The 16,071-nt window shown below is 43.7% G+C and overlaps 1 protein-coding gene across 1 annotated transcript; it reads right to left on the reverse strand.

Moving 5' to 3' along the window:
• Positions 1-1,819: 1,819 nt before the first annotated feature.
• Positions 1,820-13,393, reverse strand: LOC122919640 (ficolin-1-like). The gene is made up of 8 exons (XM_044268783.1): positions 13,234-13,393; positions 12,973-13,086; positions 12,065-12,118; positions 7,107-7,145; positions 6,462-6,589; positions 5,893-6,022; positions 5,195-5,329; positions 1,820-4,322 (listed from the first exon to the last, which is right to left on the reverse strand). Exons 1-8 carry the CDS (start codon positions 13,310-13,312, stop codon positions 4,075-4,077), a joined length of 927 nt encoding a protein of 308 aa, XP_044124718.1. The 5' UTR covers positions 13,313-13,393; the 3' UTR covers positions 1,820-4,074.
• Positions 13,394-16,071: the final 2,678 nt, after the last annotated feature.

Below are 16,071 nucleotides of genomic sequence, written 5' to 3' on the forward strand. Positions count from 1 at the left end.
ACTTTATTATTTAATTTTTTCCTCAGAAAGTGTCATTTTCCGCTAACTTGTGAAAAAAAATTAGATCATACATGAACTCACCATGCCCCTCCGCGAATACTTTGGGGCGTCTTCTTTCTAAAATGGGGTCATTTGTGGGGTGTTTCTACTGTCTGGGCATTGTAGAACCTCAGGAAACATGACAGGTGCTCAGAAAGTCAGAGCTGCTTCAAAATGCGGAAATTCACATTTTTGTACCATAGTTTGTAAATGCTGTAACTTTTGCGCAAACCAATAAATATACACTTATTGGATTTTTTTTAATCAAAGACATGTAGCACAATAAATTCTGACACAAACTTGTATAGAAATGTAATTATATTTGAACAATTTAACCAGAAAAAGTTAAAAATACACTTTTTTTTAAAGAAAATTGCGGTCTTTTTTGATTAATATGAGAAAAACGAAAAATCTTAGCAGCAATCAAATACCACCAAAAGAACGCTGTATTTGTGAGACGAAAAGGAGGTAAAAATTATTTGGGTGCCAAGTTGCATGACCGAGCAATAAACCGTTAAAGTTGTGAAGTGCCAATTTGTAAAAAAAGGGCCTGGTCACTAGGGGGGTATAAACCTGTGGTCCTTAAGTGGTTAAAAAGGTTCATAAAACCAGCAAAGCGGACATTACAAGAGAATGGAGGACATGTCTCCAGTCCTACTAATACTGCCTAGTAACCTGCTCAGTAAATACTGACATCTAGTGGTCATGATTGAGAATACATAAAAAATATAGAAGTCTGAAGAGCTTTCCAGGTGTCCTTTTTTTTTTTTAAAAGGCACAGCATTCTTCATCACCCCATTTATTCCAGGCCGTAGCTATAGGGTTTGTGAAGGTACAGTAGCAGTCGCACCTGGGTACAAAGGTTCCTCTGCCAAATAAGAAAGGGTAGGTGGGAGCCATACTTACCAACATTTTGGTTGGTAAATTCTGGGCATTTAAATCCCGCTCCCACGGACACGCCAGACCGACACCAGGAATTTCCACTTTTGGGTGGGGTTTACATAAGTCCTTCCCATTTTTGGGCCAAGACAAATTTGCTGACAATTCATTTGGACAATCCCGATTTATAGTCTGGCACTGTCTTAAAGGGGTTGTCCAGGATTAATGTTCTGCTAATTCTTATAGTCTGCCACTGTTTTAAAGGGTTTTCCAGGATTAATGCTCTGCCAATTCTTATAGTCTGGCACTGTCTTAAAGGGGTTGTCCAGGATTAATGCTCTGCTAATTCTTATAGTCTGCCACTGTTTTAAAGGGTTTTCCAGGATTAATGCTCTGCTAGTCATAATAGTCTGGCACTGCCTTAAAGGGGTTGTCCAGGATTAATGCTCTGCTAGTCGTAATAGTCTGGCACTGTCTTAAAGGGGTTGTCCAGGATTAATGCTCTGCTAATCATACTAGTCTGCCACTGTTTTAAAAGGGGTTGTCCAGGATTAATGCTCTGCTAATCGTAATAGTCTGGCACTATCTTAAAGGGGTTGTCCAGGATTAATGCTCTGCTAATCGTAATAGTCTGACACTATCTTAAAGGGGTTGCCCGGGGATAATGCTCTGCTAGAATAGTCTGGCACTGTCTTAAAGGGGTTGTCCAGGATTAATGCTCTGCCAATTCTTATAGTCTGCCACTGTTTTAAAAGGGGTGTCCAGGATTAATGCTCTGCTAGTCATAATAGTCTGGCACTGTCTTAAAGGGGTTGTCCAGGATTAATGCTCTGCTAATACTAATAGTTTGGCACTGTCTTAAAGGACTTGTCCAGTATTAATGCTCTGCTAGTTGTAATAGTCTGGCACTGTCTTAAAGGGGTTGTCCAGGATTAATTCGCTGCTAATCATAATAGTCTGGTACTGACTTAAAGGGGCAGTTTAGAATTTTGATATTGATCGCCTATTCTCAGGATAGCCCATTGATATCAGATTGGCAGGGGTCCAATACCTCACGCCCCTACACTACATAGCTCCATCCACTGTGTATGGACAGAGCTGATGGCTACAGTGCTGCTTCTACCTTTCACTTAAGTGCTGATCGGTGGGGGTGCGGGGTGTCGACACCCCCATTGATCTGATGGGGCTAGGCCATCAATATCAAAATCCTGGACAACCCCTTTAAGTGCCTTATTGGTACAGCATTTGTATAAACGCTTACTTCTGAGCGTAAAAGACCCCTCAACCAGCGCTGATCGACTATATCGCCGATCAACACTCGTCTTGGACAGTTTATCTGCCCGTGTAAAAAGATGGGTGTCTGTGTAGTCTCTTTCAGCATCCGGGTGACATACCTGTTAGGGCGCTGCACTGGCACCAGCACGACGTGTCGGATTATCAGAATTTCACAGCATTTGCTTTGTTTTCCTTCTATTTATGCAGCTGGTAAGTGGCAAGCATCAGGGGAGATTGTAATCTCCCGGCAGGGGATTTTCTTTAAGTTACCAGTTGGTATCATCAGCAGGGGAGATCTGGAGTCCTGACGTGAGATACTGGAGCTCCCATTACCACCCAGTGATCAGATCTCTTATCTGTCTAATCTGAACGGCTCCCAGACGTAAAAGCAGTCCTGTAGTTTATTGCCTGAGGAGATCAAGGTTTTTTATTGTATTTGTTGTATAATCCACTGATTCCTCTCCCTTTAAGAGGAGAAGTTGGATTGGCAACGAGGGTCCCAATTATCTTACAGTGAGGTCTATACCGCTGAAATCCTATAGTATAGGGCAGGGATCAACAACCTTTGGCACTCTGGATGTTGTAAAAACTACAACTCCCAGCGTGTTCCATTCTCTGAGAACGGCTGAGCAAGCGCGCATGCTAGGAGTTGTAGTTTCACAACAGCGGGAGGGGTGAAGGTTGCTGACACCTGGTAAGGGGGGCACTGCGGCAGTCATAAGCAAACGGGTGTTGTGGCAGATACTTTATGGGCACTGTTTGGCGGTCACCCAGATTGTGTTGTCTTGGGTTGAATATCACAAAATCACAATTATCATCACAAACCCCATGAAATAAAAATGACCCTAACCTACTGTTTCTCTGGTTGCAGTAGTATTCTGATTATCTGGGTAGGGTATAGCACTAACCTGTCACCTTATGGCACTATTGAATTTGAAATACATCGATTCCATTTTCCACTGTATCCTAAAAATATTCTGAAAACAAATACATACAGTGGGTATCACCATCACCACCGCCATATTGGGACCGGCTCACATTGCGTGCACCAAATTCTTCACATTCCCTTTCCTATCGGTGCCAATCAGTACACCGCAAGTCCCAGTTCCCCCCATAAGGTGACCGGCTACCCACAATTTTCAACCGTATCGCTCCCATAAATGATAACCCAATCACAGCCCAACTTTCATTTCTCATAGTGCTCTTGACAATTAAAAGCTGCAGTGTGATTGGTTGTTTTGGGCAACAGATAGTTTTTTTTTTTCATAAATGAGGCCCTTAATTTTGTTTTCAGAGGAATTAAATGAAACATTCAAATTTAGAAATTTTCTTGAAAAAAAAAAAGGAAAAATCCAGCACATGCACTACAGATAAAATCCAATCTCTTTATTATAGTCCTTTGAAATTCCCTGAGCGGATCAGAAAGCTTTGCGGTTGTTCCTTGCACGCCTATGGAGGTGGAGCAGGTGAGCTGGAAATGTTTTGCTATTTGATTCAATGAAACTATATACAGTACATTTATTAATTTAAATAGACATGGTGGCATGTGGTATTGTTGGAGGGCCCAGGCATTGCTTTTCCTCTTTGGCCTAGCATGCTTACACTTTCAAAGTCCTATCTAGAGCTAAATCTATAGGGAGCTATTTACAAGGACTAACTTTGGGGAGACATTTGCTCTGGGTTCTGGGCCACCGCACATTGGTCAGAGTATTTAGATACTGGTCTAGAGCAGAGAACTGAATCATGAAGGAAAGCCTAGCTACAACTATGACCAGGCCGCCAACACACTGAGCCTACTTCAGCCGACCTGAACCCTTCACCCACCAGGCCCGTGCAGTCAGTTTTGGCATCCATTAAAGACAATTATTGCTCCATCTTTCTCTAAACAGGTCTAATCTTCATTTCTACATGCTTGTACGAGTATTTATGCCCTCTGGCAGTATACCAGTTGATGCCATCTGCAAAAGATGTGTGCTCTCCTAGGTGGTAGAGTCCATTAAGGTTTGCATGGTGACAATTGTTATACCACCAGCCGCCTTTATACTGTAAGGAACAACTGCCCTCAAGAATGTCGTTGTCTTCATCTTTAGTGCTAAACTTCATGTTGTTTAGACCTCGCATAGAATCTCCTGCAAAGAATCAAATATCAGAACAACTGCCATACACTGGAGATTGAACAGTCCTCAACTTCACGTCTATTGAATTTATTCTACTGAAAACTATATACAATTAATGACGTACATAGCAAAGCTCAAAATGTCCACCGACTTCCCCCATGATGGTTTTAGCACCAAGGACAGAAGGGCTTTTCCTTTCCTTATTCCACCACACCCTTTCCATGACACTTGAGGCAATGTTCCACCACCTTATTTGTTCTCCAACCAAGGCTGTTCCTACTCTTCCCATTGTAGCCTTCCTATGCAGTTGTTTTAGCCTTAAAGGAGTCTTCTAGGAGAGGAGGGGAGGGGGGGGGGGGGGGGGGGTTGCTGAATGGCTAGAATGGGTTAAAGGGGCAGACCACTTTGTTTGAACTTTACCTGGGAATCTTACCATGGATTATATGGCACTTTCTGATACATGTGTATTACAACTTCTGGGACTTTTTTTTTACAATTATTGAAGCCACGTCCATCTCCCCCCCCCCTTCACCCTACTGCTCAGGCAGCCTAATTCACTGTTTGGACAGTGCCTCTTCCTTAAAATGGCAGCAGATGGAGGGGCATGTGACCAAACCATCATGCCTCCTTGATCGGACTGTGACGGCTTGTTTGGGCATGATGCCCCTCTATCTGCTGCCATTTTAATGGTCCCCAGCAATCTTTAAATTAGACAGGCAGCATTGGGCATCACTGTAATTCCCCAATTAACATATTATCACAAATACATCTGGCATTCATCTCCCAGGGCCACCTTCCATCACCATTCCAGGATAGTACAGATTCTTTTTAAATGGAGTTAAACCAACCTCTATGAAGGACATTTTGACCAAATTGTCTCTCACCTGCAGTTCCTTCCTGATAGGCTCCGATTAATAATTTGTATTTCTCAGATTCATCCAATACTTTGAAGCTTGCATACTTGGCAAACACTGTTTTACCTTCAAAATCTTGTAGATCAACACGTAATTTCCATGTCCCTAGAAAAAGATTTAGAAACTAGAAACTAAAATGGCTACAAAAACATGGCACTGAGCTTGAAGAGCCCTTATAAAACTCATCAACTCATTCCAACAACATAGAGGAGACCTTGCAATAATTTTGTCTCAGAGTAAAACAGTCTATTCAGCCTTACTTACTGCAGAGGTCTGGTACCTTCATAGAGATGGACCCCTACATTCAGGCCCGGACCTCTGTTAAATACTAGGTCTTATCACCATAAATAACCTGAGAAATACATATCATCCCCAGGGTAAGGGGGGTGTTGAAAGAGATAACTATTGAGCCAGCGAGCATTAGGCCAAAAGCTATGTTATGTGTATGGTCCACTTTAGCCCTACATAGTCATTATGTTTGGCCTAGAAGAGATATTGGTGAAGACCACCAGAACTTTAAGATGATGAGCAGTACCCTCAAACAATGACGCTCCAGGTAACTAGTCTATAACAAGCCGACAACAGCCATTTGTGGACTCTTTAACCTTAACTACACAGCAATGGGCAAAAACTATCTATAAGAAGATGATCTACAGGTTTCGCATTACCTGTTGAAGTTATTTGATGAATATTTTCATTCCCCATCCAAAATTCACTTAGCCGGCTGCCAAAGCCTTTCTTATAAGCATCCCAAGTGCGGAAGAAGTCTACTGACCCATCCCAACGTCTCTGTATGACCTAAAGGCAAGAGAAGACCAGATTAGGGGCCATTACTATTCAAAAGCATGACTATGCTGGTTAAACTCCCACTCATCAAACACAAATAACCATGCCAAAACATTATATTGTGGCAAATAAGTTGTAGCATTAGCTATTTTTTTTATTTAGTGATTTGCCTAATAAATCATCTCATTAGGGTCAGGCTGGGATTCCTTGGGCCCACCAGAAAAAAATGATTTTCGGGGCCCAACCTCCATATCATCAAGACAGTGTAATAGGTCTGAATTCAAAGAAATAGACCCTAGTGGCAATTTATTATCTCCAAAGGCAGCTCCAAATGTTTTTTTTCCTCTGGACCTTTAGGGCCTACTATGGTATCAGAGCCTGGGCCCACCGGAGGATTCTTTGGTGCTCTGGTGGGCCAGTTCAACACTACATCTCTACATCTCATACTTACAATCCATCCTCCTTCATCCGTGTCCATATCACACAGGACCTTCAGGGGCCGGCTGCCATCTGGGTATATGGTGTACCAGTCGCTGAGGACTGCCCCCTGATTCAGTACTTCTTTGCAGTTCCTGGCAGCTAGGAGACATAAAAAAATAATTGTTATAGTTAATAGAAGACCAGGGTTTCCCATTCGGGATTGCTATCCATCAGCCACAGCGGAAAGCAACTATAAAAAAACACGTATCTTTCTCTCCAGAGGACCCTGCATGTTTGAGCACAAAGACATACCTTGGAGTTCAATTGGGCATGTGCAATACTTAATTTCCCCTGCGGTGGTGCTGTAGTAGAACTAAACACTTGCTGTGGGATCCCTCATAGTAATGGTCCCAGCAGCAGGGCACTTTGTGATCACCTTATCTAAAGCAGGTGAACCCTTTAATCTATGGCATATCCATAGGTTTTGTCTGTTATCGTGACTCCCCACAGACTATAATAGAGAGTTCTGAAGTATAGAAAAAGAATTCAAGAAATACGTTTTTTGTCTTTTTGTTGTGTAGATTGTATATCTAAATTTAGCTTCCTCTGTGATTAGCATCTTTGGACAATATGATCTTTAGACAGATTCTGCTCCAACCTCTCATCCCTAACTTACCATAGACTGGCTCAGTCGCACCTCTTTCTCCTTTCTCTCCTATAAGAAAAAGATAAGCGTTATAAAAGCAGTTGTCCTTCCATATCCCTCCCTCAGCGCTCAGGTAGATGGTAGAACATACAATGACAAATACATCCTGATTTTTTAAGCCCTGCTATAACAGGGGCGTAGCTATAGGCTCATGGGCCCTGGTGCAAGAGTTCAGCTTGGGCTCCCCTTCCCTCAGTGCTTTGTGGCCAGGGGCAGGGGTGCACTTAGCCTTTTTTGCTACCTGATGCTAAATTCTCAACCTAACCCCTTCCCTCCAGCCCTACTGTTAGGCTATGGCTACGCGGTGTCAATGGTCGTTGACAGGAACCCAGAGTAGCGGTGGTACCATAAAAATGAATAGGATCGCCGCAGCACTGCTGGATTTCTTGCGACTGGTGATCACCACTACTCTGTGATACTGTCCGTGTTGCCCTAGCCTAAAAGACAAACCTGGAAAACATTACATACTGCGCTAGAAAATATACAGAAGAATAAAGCGCCATATATCTCTTGCATCTCCTCTGAGGTAGACGTTCTCTTTCCTCTTCTTCTCCATGCAGACCAGACCGCCATGATGATTTCTTTCAGCCATCTCTTCTCTCTGCAGAGTTTGACAAACATACATTTTAGTTTCCTACTTTTCCATCATCCTCCCACCTTCTGAACACCCCATCCTGCCATTCCCAATAATGTGCCTGCTGTGCTTCCCAGTACTATACTGCAGAAACGGTCCCTCTGAAAATACTAGTACCACACAGATAGTGCCCCCTTTAATAAATATTGGCACACAGTGCCCTAAAAAATAACTGTGCCCAGTACATAGTGTCCCTGACACTAATAGTGTAAAATAAAATAATTGTGTGCCCATGTCCCCCACATTAATAGTCCTCCCCAAAGTCCCACCAATAATGTGCGCCACTGCAAAAAATACCCCCTTATAATGTGCGCCAGTGCAAAAAATACCCCCTTATGATGTGTGCCAGTTCAAAAAATTACCCCCTTATAATGTGCGCCAGTGCAAAAAATACCCCCTTATAATGTGCGCCAGTGCAAAAAATACCCCCTTATAATGTGCGCCAGTGCAAAAAATACCCCCTTATAATGGATGCCAGTACCTAAATGCCCCCTTATATGTCCCAGTGAAAAAAATTCTCCCTATAATGTGTGCCGATACAAAAATGCCCCCAGTAGAGCCAATATCCCCATAATGTATGCCAGTACAAGAACATGCCTCCTTATGTGTGCCAGTACAAAATTCCCCTATTTAGAACCCCCCAGTAGATGCCCCCATAGTGCTCCTTATCCCACCCCCATGGTGACCCAACAGCATGGTGCCAAATAAAAACAAATAAAAAAAAACAATAAGCTCAAATACTTACCTCTATGTCAGTGATGCGGTGCGGGCCTCTTCTGGCCTGTACACTGCCTGGCTTAGGCGGCGCGATGATGATTACATCTTTGTGCCGCATGTGCCGGCCTCTGATATGCTACAGGTACTAGGCCTTTAGCCTATCAGAAGTTAAGACAGGGAGACATCGCTCCCATGGCTTTCCGCAGCATTTAATTGTATCACCATCTGGAGGACAGCGATACATAATCCGCGGTGCGCCACAGGCCCCTCTGTGGGCTCCCCTGGCTTAGGGGCCTAATTGCAACGTCCCTGACAGTGTCCATGAGGCACATTGTTTTCTATCACCCTTTATTCTTGATGCCATGTCCAGTAAATAGCTAAATTTACAGCAGCCATGGTAGCAGATATGGGGTCATAATTCTTTCATACACCCATCCACCCAGGCTTCATAGAAATGCTAATCCCCCTACTCTTATCTCCCATTTTTTCCTGGTGGCTCTTCTGTTAGTCTTCATGCATAAATGCACGTCTGTAAATGCTGTACGGAGCCACCAGGAATCTCTGCTGAGTCCGACTATTTCAGAACTCCATGTGCGGCATTGGGCTCATTATTGTATGAGAGCCTTGGCTCACCAGAGGATCTTCTGGTTCTCTGGTGGGGCCAGCTTGACCTTGCCAATGTAAGCAACATTTTATGGATCTATAAAACATGAGTTCAGACTGAAGAAAAACAGATATATGGAGCTGTTTGGTGACATTCTCGTAGTGGAGAGCTGCATAAAGGCACTTTTCCATCTGGAGGCCACGACTAAGAGCCTAGGAGACATGAAACATGTCGGCTAAACGGGAGTAAGAGGGAGAAGGCTGCTCTATGTCATGTCCTGTTCCATATATGTTCAAGTTTTGGCAATAAAGAAGTATCAAAAATAGGACCCTTCAGTGCCGGATCACCTTTGTTTTTACGTGACTATACAAGTTTGACTTGAACTTTTGCACGACGGAATTACAGGTGAGCTGGACTTTTTAAACTATTGATCTGACTTTTCCATTTGAACAAATTGCTCTTGGAGGAAGCGAGTGCAGTCTAAGCTAAGCTGTGGACAAGGAAACAGCTCAGAGCAGTTTTAGAAAGAAAGATCAGTTTCACTGAGAATTACATGCGGCCAAAGTGATGTTTTATGTGCCACAAAATTACTCAACGCAGTGGAAAATTCAGTGGCCTTACAAGAAGGATTGCAAAGTATTTGTCAGGGAAAGGTCAAGCACCTACATCAAGGCTATGGTCTTCTCAGCATGTGGTGGGAGAAAATATGCTGCAGGCTTCCCATCATGTAAAACAGGGGTGGGGAAACTTTTGGCTGCTGTGGGCCATTTGGGTATTTGTAACATCATTCGCTGGCTATACAAAATTCTTAACTTTAAAATTTGACTGCTATATTTGGTCAAACATATAACCGACTTAGGGGTAAGTTACAGAAATTGCGCTTCAATAAAAAAAAAAATCTAGAGTGCTGTATTTTTGCAGCCAAAAATGGCGCCTGCACTATATATATATATTACATATAGTACAGGCGCCATTTTGACCAAACATAGAACAAAACATACAAGGCAACAGCACTCTACAAACGAAAAATTTATTATATTGCTAATGCTATGCTTATAAATCAGAGATGCTTGGCAAATCATTTTGTACAAAATTATTTGAGCCCGTCTGCCACACGTCAAGGCGATCTCTGTAAGACGGGAACCTAACACTAAGTTAAACCTATTAAGTGCCATGACAGCGACCACGGAGTTCATGGGGTGTAGGTTCCACGTGCATGCTGGGCAGTTTGTATTGGAGGTGTGGCTGACTCTCCTATTTGGTCGTGCACTCCTGATCAGCCTGTTTGCCTCATAGGCTGATTTTAAATTAGCATGCGTATAAAGATTATTTTGCTCTGCATGCATGTTGGTACTTGTAGTCTCTGGATTCAATGGAGGCCATTTAGGCACCGAAAATGATAAAAACCAAAAGGGGCCCAGCATGCATGCGGAACCTACACCCCCTGAACTCCGTGGTTGCTGTCATGGTACTTAACAGGTTGAACTTAGTGTTAGGTTCCCGTCTTACAGAGATCGCCTTGACGTGTGGCAGACGGGCTCAAATAATTTGGTGCAAAATGTATTTGCCAAGCATCTCTAATTTATAAGCAGAGCATTAGCAATATAATACATTTTTATCAGAATGTTATGGGGGTCGAGTGAGGGGTTCACACAACTTTCACTCTCCTTGCCTCTTCCTTCGCAACTGTCCCTGCCTTTGTCCCTTTCTCAGCCTTAGGGCCCATTAGCATTTTCACTATATGCTCTGGCATGAGGCTGGGGGCCACATGAATTGATCCCGCGGGCCGGAGGGTCCCCACCCCTGATGTAAAAGAACAGCCTGATTACCTGTTTAGAGACTGTACAATATTGAGGAGATACTAGTACAGTGACAGTAACAAATTGCACCCCTTAAGTCGGGAGGGAGGTGATGTGCAGCCCGATCAACGGAGAGAAACTAGCCTCCCATATACAGCCGTGGGAATTACATATGCCAAATGTAAAGACTGCATTACAGTGACCTTGTTGCACTAAATCTAGTCTCATCATTGTATGCACCAACACGTGCGTTGCTGTCATATCACTTCAGGGAACCCTGTCTTGCATCTCAAAGTCTAATACCACCAAGGTCACCCCACCTAACACTAGGCAGGAGCCCCAAAACCAGGGTGTGCCCTGAAGGGAAGAAATGTGCCATTCAAATTACTTCATCGGTCAGAGAGCATTTAAACTGAGTACGACTACACCGACCCCCAACGTCACACCTGTAGATCGCTGTTCTCCAGGATCGGAGAAGTTTGTTCAAACCCCTAATGATCATTGTCCTGTGGAAATGAAAGTAAACGAGCGTCGATCGCCAAGTCAACTGCCTATGTAAAAGGATCCTTAGTTGTCCCTAGACCGAACATCTACCCATATCTCAGGTTCATAGGACCTTTTTAAAAAGTGTGACATGTAATGTGGAACGCAGTGACTGATGTTTAGGTACTGTAAATCCCCACTGCATAGTCTCAGGTAAATGCATGGTAAATGCCCATAAAGATTAAATTATCTAAATTTTACATTGTTATCACATATATTACTAATTATTAGTACTATTATTATCTGTAGAGATGAGCGAATTTCATATTTTCAAATTTGTTCACACTTCATTTGGTGGTAAAAGGTGAATTGCGTTATGGATTCCGTTACCACGGACCATGATGCAATTCTATGACAGAATACATAACGGAATACCTTTAGAGGCATTCCATTATTCATTCCATCATAATAGAAGTCTATGGGCTGCAAAACGGATCTGTCCCGTTTCCGTTATGCAGGGGAGTCCTCTAAAGGCATTCCATTATGCATTGCGTCATAGACTTGCGCTATGGTCCGTGGTAACGGAATCCATAATGCAATTCACCTTTTACCACCAAACGAAGTGTGAACGAATTTCATACGCGGAAATTTGCTCATCTCTAATTATCTGCTTTATAAGTTCTTTACCAACCTTTATTTCCCGAAGGTCCAACCTTTCCTGTGCTCCCCACAGACCCCCTTTGTCCTGGAAAAAAAAATATTAATAGATTTACATCTCCACTATCTCTGAGGGAAAGCTTTCCACCCTACTCTCTAAACCACGCCTTACCACTTGTGCCCTTGATCCAATCCCATTCCCCTCCCAACCCACTTCTTCTGTAGTGCCCTGGAGCAAGAGTACTTTGGACTATGAACATTTATGGAAATTTGCCCCTATTGCTACTGTGAGAAGCCATCAACTCTCTGCTTTATTGCACTTTGAAGGGTTAACTTGCACTGCAAATGATGCTGTTGTGGGCACTTATAGTTTTGGAGGTTAAAACCAGACACACTGGCCTTCTGACTTTCTGGTTTAGCGCTGATATTTATGTCTAAAGAATTGTTTATGTCTGAGAAAACTTCTTAGTCCTTCCCATAGACTTGTATTGAAACTCGATACAAGTCTATGACAAACTGAAATTGCAACATTGTTTCTGTTTAGGTTGTTATTCTCCACTCCACCCCTCCCACTAGAAGGTTTAGTTCAGATAGAAGCTCTATAGTTGTCTGCAGATAGGGACCAGTGTTTAGCAGAAAAGATTCTGCCAGACTGCACAAGTGACCAGAAGAAGACACTGAGACAGGGATACTCTGCCACAGAGATAAGGACTATACGTCAAGCTGTCAGAGTAGGAACATGATGGCTCATTGTGAAACTGAAAGTAAGATATTCTGCAGATTGGCGGAGACCTACTCCTATAGGACAAAAACTGTTGAAATTTTTTGCATGAAAAATTGCCCCCTGAAGGTGTTCATAGCCTGTTAACAGTGCAGTGCCGGACACACTTGCCCACATTTACACAACTGATACATTTTTATAATTGTTCATCTTGTACCAACCTTTTTCTCCCGGTGCCCCAACATCTCCTTTTTGACCAGGAAGGCCAGGATGACCAGGGCAGCCTCGAAGAATTGACAATTTGTCAGAGTCCCCAATCCCTAAAACTTTCACTTCTGTCAGTAAAAAAAGACCAGATAAAAGTACAACATAAAAAAGCAAACATCGTAGACAAACACAAAATGAAGACCACTCATTACAATACAAGGTGAGAATAATGTCAGGAACCAACTCACTCTATGAAGCTGATGATGAGGACTCACCTGTACATGACTGATCACTGCTACAAAGCCCAGACACCACTCCAAGTAAGAGTAGTACCGACACGCACAAGTCGCACATGACAGCCTCAAGAAGTTTAGAACTGTCTTCCAGATGTTTCACAAGTGATCTCTATGTAGCCAAGACCTTCAGTGTTATATATATATATATGTCATGTTACCCCCTACTGCTTGTCCACAGGGAGCTGTACTTTCCCAACCCCGTCTTTATGAAATATTTCACAGGCTTAATGAGACACAGGACTCAATTATCTATTGTGCAAATGTTTTTTTTCCACAACATATTTTTATTGAACATAATTTACTTATTTAGTCACGTCATGACAAACAGAAAATGCATCATGGGGGGCCGGTAAAAAAGGGAGGAGGGTATTGGAAGACTGCATGGAGGACGTCTCTGCTGGCATAATGGCTGCAGTAGAGAAGGTTAATGGTCCAGAGTTGAGGTGAGACAATGGAGAATATCGGGGATAACAACTGAGGGATTCTGATCAGAGTAGCCCACTATGTTGCAGAGGGGTGGTCTTCTTCAGGTTGTGGCACCAATGGTCATCACCATATATTAAAAGTTAGCACACACATATAGGACCAGTCTGCCTGTGGGCTAAAAGAACAGGGGAGGAGAAAGGGGAGAGGGGTCAGGATGTGCAGACCAAAATCACCTAGACTCCAAAGTATCAAGAGAAAGAGCAGATACAAAAAGAAAACACTCAAAAAAAAGGGTGTGATTGGCAAGCACTCAAAGTGGGTCCCCACCATCCATAAACTGCTCCAAATGCCAGATTGCTGCACAGAAACATTCCCATATTTTAGATTTAACATGAGCGTGCAAAGGTTGAATGATTCTTTTTGAAATGAAGTGTTTATCCAGTCCATTCACAAAAGAAAGGCCAGCTTCTCCAAAAGTAGATGGAGGGTTTGGTCCCATCCCAATATCTTGTCTTTGCCAAGATAAAAAGTCTCCCTGTGGCAGTTTCAGTAAATCTCTGCTGACCTCATCGTATGTAGTAGGAAAAAAAAACCATTGGGTGTGTTAAAGCGATTCCCCTTCTCTTAGGCCGGGGCCACATGGCGATCTTGGGCGCGGCAGGTGTCAAATGACCAAGGATCACAGTGTAACAGGACAGCCATAGGAATTAATGGAGTGGTGTCCACAATCCCAGAATAGCAAAAAATCCAACCCGCGCTGCAACCCCATTCACTTCTGTGGCTTCACTACTACACTGTGAGCCTTGGTCATGCTATACTTGTGACACCCAAGATTACTGTGTAGCCCCAATGTGCTATCAAACATAATCTATAATTTAAATGAAATGGGATCCTCGATAGTGGTGAAGGGCGCACTGCGCAGCCACCCTCCATTCATTTCTATGGGGTCACTGAAAATAGCCAAGCCTGTTGACATAGATTTGAATGGGAGCAGTGGCCGGTCATGCACGGTGCGCTCCCGTTCACTACTATGGGGAGAGCACTTGGTGGTGGCCGGACGGGAGTCCTCCAGCCACCACTTTGGCCTGCTCTGTTCTGGGACCCGCACCTATCAGACAATGGGGGCATATCCTAGTGATATGCCCCCATTGTCTTAGACGGGACAACCCCTTCAATGCACAGCCAGCTAATACTGAGAGACTTTGTGACTTTCTACCTATGCAAAGATTTGGGGGGGGGGCGGCGAACACACTGATGTCTGGTTTAACTTTGTTGTTTGTGTCTGTAAAAACTGCTCACTCATTCCCATAGAGTTGCATTGAAATTCTATACAGGTCTATGATACACAGAAATTGTAACAATGTTTTTGTTTAGGCTGTGATTCTCCACTCCTCCCTCCTCACTAGAAGGTTCTGGTTCAGTTGGACACTGCATATAAGGAAAGCAGTCAGAACCCCTAGTTGTCTGCAGATAGGGATGCTTAGTTGGAGAGACTGCATGAGTAACCAGAAAAGATGCTGAGCTACAGACCATGGGTCACCAGGCTGTTGACCAGAGAGCCAGTCGGACGACTGAGCCGCAGACCCTGTGCCACCAGCCTTTGGCCAGGGTACCAGCCACCAGCCTTTGGCCTTCTGAGAGAGAGATAGCTAACTCAGGTTTTTCCTCAGCATGAAACCACTTTGCCAGGGAGGAGACTTGAGAAGTCAGCTCAGTGCACTGTCTGTATTGTTTTGCACTTGAGTTCCTCCAGTAAAGAAGCATGCTGGTTAACTGCAGACCCTGACTCTCTGGACTTATTTCCCATTTGGGGTGCCCAACACCTTACCATCCCTTTTCGGAGAGCATCAATACGTGGTTACACCTCGACATTGACCAGGGGACCCAGCATAGCATTGGGGCCACCCCAAACCTGGCCATGGCAAATAGAAATAATGGCATGTGTTGTTGTTGGATGGCCCCGGCATTGCTTTTCTATTTGGGCCTAGTATGCTTACACTTTCCCAGTCCTACCTAGAACCATATCTATAGGGAGCTATTTACAAGGACTAACTATGAGGAGGGAAAGCTGGTGAGACATTTGCACTGGGTTCTGGGCCACCGCACATTGGTCAGGGTATTCAGATACAGACTTACAGCAAAGAAATGAATCATGAAGGAAAGCCTTGTAACAACTATGATCAGGCAGCAAATACACTGAGCCTACTCCAACTAAACTGAACTCTTTACCCACCAGGCCTGTGCAGTAAGGGGCACCCACACTGTGTGTTTTGGCATCCATTTGCAGTAACGTCGGGCGCACTACCTCAATGTCGTATACACCTGTCACGATGCTCCTACCTGGATACGCTGGAACCCCAGGTGTGGCCCTCTGGAACTGCAGAAAAGGGA

This window comes from Bufo gargarizans, chromosome 9 (assembly GCF_014858855.1).
Source record: "Bufo gargarizans isolate SCDJY-AF-19 chromosome 9, ASM1485885v1, whole genome shotgun sequence".
Lineage (NCBI taxonomy): Eukaryota > Metazoa > Chordata > Amphibia > Anura > Bufonidae > Bufo > Bufo gargarizans.